The sequence below is a fragment of the Triticum urartu genome, chromosome 6A (genome assembly GCF_056163025.1).
Source record: "Triticum urartu cultivar PI428250 chromosome 6A, HENAU_Tu73, whole genome shotgun sequence".
NCBI lineage: Eukaryota > Viridiplantae > Streptophyta > Magnoliopsida > Poales > Poaceae > Triticum > Triticum urartu.
This window is the reverse complement of record NC_141878.1, coordinates 444,106,137-444,114,464: the sequence shown is the minus strand read 5'-3', so window position 1 is coordinate 444,114,464 and position 8,328 is coordinate 444,106,137. Positions and strand designations below refer to the sequence as shown.

The following is an 8,328-nucleotide window of genomic DNA, read 5'->3' as shown; positions in this document are numbered from 1 at the left end:
TATGAAAGTGAGAAAACAAGAGACTCTCTATCATGAAGATCATGGTGCTACTTTGAAGCACAAGTGTGGAAAAAAAGGATAGTAGCATTGTCCCTTTTATTTTTTTTATTTTGCCTTTCTCTTTTTTATTTGGCCTTTCTTTTTTATTTGGCCCCTTTTTTGCCTTTCTCTTTTTTTGGGACAATGCTCTATTAATGATGATCATCACACTTCTATTTATTTACAACTCAATGATTACAACTTGATACTAGAACAAGATATGACTCTATATGAATGCCTCCGGCGGTGTACCGGGATGAGCAATGAATCAAGAGTGACATGTATGATAAATTATGCATGGTGGCTTTGCCACAAATACGATGTCAACTACATGATCATCCAAGGCAATATGACAATGATGAAGTGTGTCATAATAAATGGAACGGTGGAAAGTTGCATGGCAATATATCTCGGAATGGCTATGGAAATGCCATGATAGGTAGGTATGGTGACTGTTTTGAGGAAGGTATATGGTGGGTTTATGATACCGGCGAAAGGTTCGCGGTATTAGAGAGGCTAGCAATGGTGGAAGGGTGAGAGTGTGTATAATCCATGGACTCAACATTAGTCATAAAGAACTCAAATATTTATTGCAAAAATCTATTAGTTATCGAAACAAAGTACTACGCGCATGCTCCTAGGGGGATAGATTGGTAGGAAAAGACCACCGCTCGTCCCTGACCACCACTCATAAGGAAGACAATCAATAAATAAATCATGCTCCGACTTCGTCACATAACGGTTCACCATACGTGCATGCTACGGGAATCACAAACTTCAACACAAGTATTTCTCAAATTCACAACTACTCAACTAGCATGACTCTAATATCACCATCTTCATATCTCAAAACAATTATCAAGCATCAAACTTCTCATAGTATTCAATGCACTTTATATGAAAGTTTTTATTATATAAAAAGCAAATTACCATGCTATTCTAAAGGACTCTCAAAATAATATAAGTGAAGCATGAGAGATAAATTATTTCTATAGAATAAAACCACCACCGTGCTCTAAAATATATAAGTGAAGCACTAGAGCAAATGACAAACTACTCCAAAAGATATAAGTGAAGATCAACGAGTAGTTGAATAATTATGCAACTATGTGAAGACTCTAACATTTAACAATTTACGATCTTGGGATATTATTCAAACATCAAGCAAAACAAAATAAAATGAAATGACGCTCCAAGCAAAACACATATCATGTGGTAAATAAAAATATAGCTCCAAGTAAAGTTACCGATGAACGAACACGAAAGAGGGGATGCCTTTCGGGGCATCCCCAAGCTTAGGATTTTGATTGTCCTTGAATATTACCTTGGGGTGTCTTGGGAATCCCCAAGCTTAGGCTCTTGCCACTCCTTATTCCATAGTCCATCGAATCTTTACCCAAAACTTGAAAACTTCACAACACAAAACTTAACAGAAAACTCGTAAGCTCCGTTAGTATAAGAAAATAAAAAAAACCACTTAGGTACTGTTGTGACCTCATTCTAAATTCATATTGGTGAAATATATACTGTATTCCAACTTCTCTATGGATCATAAACTCCGATACTACTCATAAATTCATCAAAATAAGCAAACAACACATAGAAAATAGAATCTGTCAAAAGCAGAACCGTCTGTAGTAATCTGGATCAAACGTATACTTCTGGAACCCCCAAAATTCTAAAATAAATTTCTGGACGTGAGTAATTTATCTATTAATCATCTGCAAAAAGAATTAACTAAATATCACTCTCCAATAAACAATGGCAGCTAATCTCGTGAGCGCTAAAGTTTCTGTTTTTTACAGCAAGATCAACAAGACTTTCCCCAAGTCTTCCCAACGGTTCTACTTGGCACAAACACTAACTAAAACATAAAAACTCAATAATAACAGAGGCTAGATAAATTATTTATTGCTAAACAGGAGCAAAAATCAAGGAGCTAAAATAAAATTGGGTTGCCTCCCAACAAGCGCTATCGTTTAACGCCCCTAGCTAGGCATGATGATTTCAACGATGCTCACATAAAAGATAAGAATTGTAACATAAAGAGAGCAGCATGAAGAATATGACTAGCACATTTAAGTCTAACCCACTTCCTATGCATAGGGATTTTTTGAGCAAACAACTTGTGGGAACAATAATCAACTAGCATAGGAAGGTAAAACAAGCATAACTTCAAAACTTTAAGCACATAGAGAGGAAACTTGATATTATTGCAATTCCTACATGCATATGTTCCTCCCTCATAATAATTTTCAGTAGCATCATGAATGAATTCAACAATATAGCTATCACATCAATCATTCTTTTCATGAGCCACAAGCATAGAATTTTATTACTCTCCACATAAGCAAATTTCTTCTCATGAATAGTAGTGGGAGCAAACTCAACAAAATAACCACCATGTGAGGCATAATCCAATTGAAAACTAAAATCATGATGACAAGTTTCATGGTTATCATTATTACTAATAGCATACAGTTCATCACAATAATCATCAAAGATAGCAACTTTGTTCACATAATCAATTGGAACCTCTTCCGAAATAGTGGATCCATCACTAAATAAAGTCATGACCTCTCCAAATCCACTTTCATCAATATAATCATCATACATAGGAGGCATGCTTTCATCATAATAAATTTTCTCATCAAAACTTGGCGGACAAAAATATCATCTTCATCAAACATACCTTCCCCAAGCTTGTGGCTTTGCATATCATTAGCATCATGGATATTCAAGGAATTCATACTAACAACATTGCAATCATGCTCATCATTCAAAAATTTAGTGCCAAACATTTTAATGCATTCTTCTTCTAACACTTTGGCACGATTTTCCTTTCCATCATACTCACGAAAGATATTAAAAAGATGAAGCGTATGAGGCAAACTCAATTCCATATTTTTTTGTAGTTTTCTTTTATAAACTAAACTAGTGGTAAAACAAGAAACAAAAAGATTCAATTGCAAGATCTAAAGATATACCTTCAAGCGCTAACCTCCCCGGCAACGGAGCCAGAAAAGAGCTTGATGTCTACTACGCAAGCTTCTTCTTGTAGACGTTGTTGGGCCTCCAAGTGCAGAGGTTTGTAGGACAGTAGCAAATTTCCCTCAAGTGGATGACCTAAGGTTTATCAATTCGTGGGAGGCGTAGGTTGAAGATGGTCTCTCTCAAACAACCCTGCAACCAAATAACAAAGAGTCTCTTGTGTCCTCAACACACCCAATACAATGGTAAATTGTATAGGTGCACTAGTTCGGAGAAGAGATGGTGATACAAGTGCAATATGGATGATAGATATGAGTATTTGTAATCTGAAAATATAAAAACAGCAAGGTAACTAATGATAAAATTGAGCGTAAACGGTATTGCAATGCTAGGAGACAAGGCCTAGGGCTCATACTTTCACTAGTGCAAGTTCTCTCAACAATAATAACATAATTGGATCATATAACTATCCCTCAACATGCAACAAAGAGTCACTCCAAAGTCACTCATAGCGTAGAACAAACGAAGAGATTATGGTAGGGTACGAAACCACCTCAAAGTTATTCTCTCTGATCAATCTATTCAAGAGTTTGTACTAGAATAACACCTTAAGACACAAATCAACCAAAACCCTAATGTCACCTAGATACTCCAATGTCACCTCAAGTATCCGTGGGTATGATTATACGATATGCATCACACAATCTCAGATTCATCTATTCAACCAACACAAAGAGCTTCAAAGAGTGCCCCAAAGTTTCTACCGGAGAGTCAAGACGAAAATGTGCCAACCCCTATGCATAAGTTCACGAGGTCACAGAACTCGCAAGTTGATCACCAAAACATACATCAAGTGGATCACGTGACATCCCATTGTCACCACAGATAAACACATGCAAGACATACATCAAGTGTTCTCAAATCCTTGAAGACTCAATCCGATAAGATAACTTCAAAGGGAAAACTCAATCCGTTACAAGAGAGTAGAGGGGGAGAAACATCATAAGATCCAACTATAATAGCAAGCTCGCGATACATCAAGATCGTATCACCTCAAGAACACAAGAGAGAGAGAGAGATCAAACACATAGCTACTGGTACATACCCTCAGCCCCGAGGGAGAACTACTCCCTCCTCGTCATGAAGAGCGACGGGATGATGAAGATGGCCACCGAAGAGGGATTTCCCCCTCCGGCAGGGTGCCGGAACGGGTCTAGATTGGTTTTCGGTGGCTACGGAGGCTTCTGGCGGCGGAACTTTCGATCTATTCCGCTCTCCGATGATTTTAGGGTATATTGGTATATATAGGAGGAAGAAATACATCAGGGGAGCCACGATGGGCCCACGAGGAGGGAGGGCGCGCCCAGGGGGTGGGAGCCCCCCTGCCTCGTGCCTTCCTCGTTGCTTCCCTTACGTACACCCCAAGTCTTCTTGATTGCTTCCGTTCCAAAAATAAGTTCCGTGAAATTTCAGGTCAATTAGACTCCGTTTGATTTTCCTTTTCTGCGATACTCTAAAACAAGGAAAAAACATAAACTAGAACTGGGCTCTGGGTTAATAGGTTAGTCCCAAAAATAATATAAAAGTGTATAATAAAGCCCATAAACATCCAAAATAGATAATATAATAGCATGTAACAATCAAAAATTATAGATACGTTGGAGACGTATCATGTAGCAGTGTGAAAAATCCTCCTAAATCTGTGAAAAAAGGTAGACCAAAAGATAAAGAGAAGAGGAAGAAACCCCTGGTGGAGATTCGACGGGAAAATGCGCAGCAAAAAGGAAAGAAGAAGGGTCTATGTTCGTACTGTAAAGAGGATTGGCACGACAATAGAAATTGCCCATATCTAGCGCTTGAGAGGCAGAGGCGGAAGCAGGAGTTGGAGAAAGTTAGGAGACAGACGGAGCTGACACTGTAAAATGCAAAGTTTGTTTCAGTTTGAGAATAAGCGATATCTGGTATGTTACCAAGTAGTGTGTTTTTGGTGTAAAAAGTTGGTTAGAACATGTTTAAGATTTGAGATTTGTTGTGGTTTGTACTGGGTATGCTTTTGATGCAGAAACTTTGAACCTATCCAGTGTATTAGTTGGAGTTTGAATAAGGATATGAACAAAAATTGACATTGCTTCCTGAATTGCATGTGTGAAAAAATGGGATTGCCGAGTCCTAATCATTTCAAATGTAGTTTGTGATAGATAGTTAGGTAATATAATGAAACATTTTTGCAAAGGAAAAAAGTATAGAGGTGTGTAATAAGTTTGTGGAATGGCTGGTGTTTTGAAGGTCAGTTTGGTTAGTTTGATTAGTAGCAGATTACCTGGAAGCATCTTGTTTCCAAGACCGAAACATCCATTTGTATGGGTGTGAAATAATATGTTATACAAGGCGGGGATATCTTAATATGAAAGAGTGATGTGAGGAAGAAGCATCAGCAAAAATGTAGTGGAAAAAATTGTATGAAGTAGGAGCATGGGGATGTTGGTTGGAGATGGCATTGATTAAAAAATAATAATGTACAACTTGGGTAAATTTCTTTGTAAGTACTTCTGAATAAGAGTTTGATCCATAAAACAGGTAAAATGTGCTCTGAAATGTAGATGGGGTAGGGTAACCGATGACCAGAATCCCAATCAATTAAGGACACAAACATGACAGTACTAGTTGGGTACAGAAAAGTAGTGTCTTAGAAAAAATAAGCTAATAATTACACAGAAAAACTCAAAGCACATAGTTGATAGAAGCGTCATCTTTTATTCTCTTGTACGCTTCTAGGATGGCTTCTCAAGCACGGATTTTTATTTTCTTGAACACGACTATGCAGGCTTCTCATTTCTTCTTCAGTACCCAGCTTGGATCTTGGGTGTTGAGTTGTGAAGTGAGGATTTCTTTTGTGATAAGCGCATGATGGTCATAAGTGTCCTGCAATAGACATCAGCTTGTGGTTAGAGCATTGAAGCATACAATTGTGTAGATTGAAGCATGAGAAGGATGTGTTGATAGCATGTGAAATTGAAAAGATTTGTTTGTGAGGTGTATGTAGGATGAATCACAAACATGCTTGTTTGTGGGGCAACTATAATGGTAGTTTTGTTGGTCGGAAGCATGGAAAACAAATGGTAGATGCCTATAGTTGACACGTTAGGATAGAGGCGAAGTACCTTGCAAAATTCTGCCATTTTCTTCCCATCCCATTGCTTCATGAAGAGCATTGAGAATATTCCACAATCGTAGTTGGTAATATAGGGGACAAAGCGTCGAACTTAGTGTGTAGGTTCTTAATAATTGAGTTGCAAATAGTTTGTATGAAACTTACTGTGTTTTCTGTTGGGGGCATTCCGGAGGGTTGAAACACGTGAACTTCATGAAATCCAACTTTGTGAAAGCTTTAGCATGTGCTGCAAATGTCACAAAATTGGTAACCTAAAAGACATGGATGCAAAATGTAATGGATGCATCATCATAAAACATGGAACTAGAATTTCTTTATTGTAAGTCGCAGAGAGTACTAACCAGATTGTTGGATATCTCATATGCCTCGTCATTCTTGAGCTTCCTGGCTGAGTCAAATATGTTGATCTGTTTGTAAAGAAGGTTGATGCAACACACGATCCAATGTTGTTTTGGGGGGATGGAGAAGTATAGCTGCAAATTATCATGGTTAGAGCCATATGACTGGTCAGATTTGAACATTTATTGTTAATCAACAACATTCAATAAAAATGTAAGGAGGCATACAAGATCCTTAGACTTGAGCGAGCCATCTTGGTATGCAGTGTCGAATTCACGAAGGCACTTGGATGCAATGAATTGGTCCTCGGGAACCAGTAGTTTAGCCTCTTGAAAGGTATAAACAACATGTTAGGATAATTATATTATGTAAATAATGAAACATTAAAGACAGGGGTGAAATGTAGTTACGGTCAAAGATTGTGAGAATGCATATTTGGTTGGAATAGCGGAGCCACAAGTCTGAATTGATTGTTCAAGGTTGAATTGTCGAATGTAGAGCTCCATTGTATGGGTGTCAACGAACCCGCGTGGTTTCATTGCCTCGCGGAAATCTTCATATGATATGTGATACCCCTGGTAATCAACAAAAGGAGCCCTGGGAGAACACATGGAAAGAATGTGCCCTATAAGTAAATGGTGGAAGAAAATATTTCATGGATTGTAAGCATGAGTAGGCTATTGTGGAAGCATGGTTCGGTATGAAGGATTTTAAGGAAATGGATGAGATGAATTATAAATGATGGAAATTGTAACCTGATTTCTTTTTTTGTCAGAGGTCTCACACATCTGGTGGTAATGTACTTAGTGTATATTTGAATTGATGAACTGTTAACCTTGAGCTTCTTCAACCTTGTGTCCTTAGTTTTTCGAAGACAAGCTCGCTTCTTCCTATTCTTCTTTTCGTGAGTTTGGGTGACAATAGTTTCAGGGACATCCCTCACGGTGGGTTGTTGTACCTGAATGGATCATAGTATGTACAAATACATTATTTGTTGTTAATGTGGTTTGGTGGAGATAGATTGGGGTTTTGGAGTGAAAGTGAGTTGGAAAGGATGCATCAGTACCTCGGTCACGATATGGATGCTACTAGGTGCTTTGGTTCCAGTTTCCTAAGTTAAAGCATGTAAACAAATTGTTGGAAACTTGAGGAATAAGTAATGGAAGCTAGGAATGGGGTGAAATGATGCATTTATTGAGTAATGAATGGAAAATATGTAATAGACATATGTGTAATGGAAGCTACATATGGTGGTTGTTGGAAACATGGGGAATATGTAACGGAAGCTACAAGTGGGGTGAACGGAAGCAGTGTTGAGAAATGAAATAATGCACCTGGTTGAGATGGGTTGGTGATGTTGGTGGTGGCGAATGTACAGGGGATGTTCCGTGACTGATGTGCGCCAAGTTTGCGTCCACTGTTGACATGGTTGTTGGTCCTGCATTTTCTGAGATGTATGCCAGTGGAGTTAGTGATGAACAATTGATGATGAAGTCAACTTGGTAGTGGTATACGATGCACTGACCTGGAGCTGAGGATTGTCCAACTGCAGTAGCGGCATCGGCAGATTGTGGCTGATGTGGCGACGAAGCAGGTTCGGACCATACTTGGGTCCAAGTTTGACCGGGAGGTAGAAAGCTGAAACTTGCATCTTCGTACGTATCAAGAATCCTCCGCCTCGTATCTTCCTCTCCGGTGGATTGGTTCGTCGCAGGAGCTGATGTAGAAGCAACATTCTGGTTATTACGAGGTGTTTTCCGAACACTTCTCTCCACCTCATCTGCGTA

General features: G+C 38.6%; 1 protein-coding gene across 1 annotated transcript; it reads right to left on the bottom strand.

Annotated features, from left to right (window-relative positions):
• Positions 1 to 5,615: 5,615 nt before the first annotated feature.
• LOC147965612 (uncharacterized) lies at positions 5,616 to 7,210 on the bottom strand. Its single transcript, XM_087526863.1, has 6 exons — positions 6,952 to 7,210; positions 6,769 to 6,867; positions 6,544 to 6,675; positions 6,348 to 6,453; positions 6,192 to 6,265; positions 5,616 to 5,952 (listed from the first exon to the last, which is right to left on the bottom strand). The coding sequence occupies exons 1-6, from the start codon at positions 7,150 to 7,152 to the stop codon at positions 5,860 to 5,862; spliced, it is 705 nt and encodes a 234-aa protein (XP_087382989.1). The 5' UTR covers positions 7,153 to 7,210; the 3' UTR covers positions 5,616 to 5,859.
• Between the last annotated feature and the right edge of the window lie 1,118 nt (positions 7,211 to 8,328).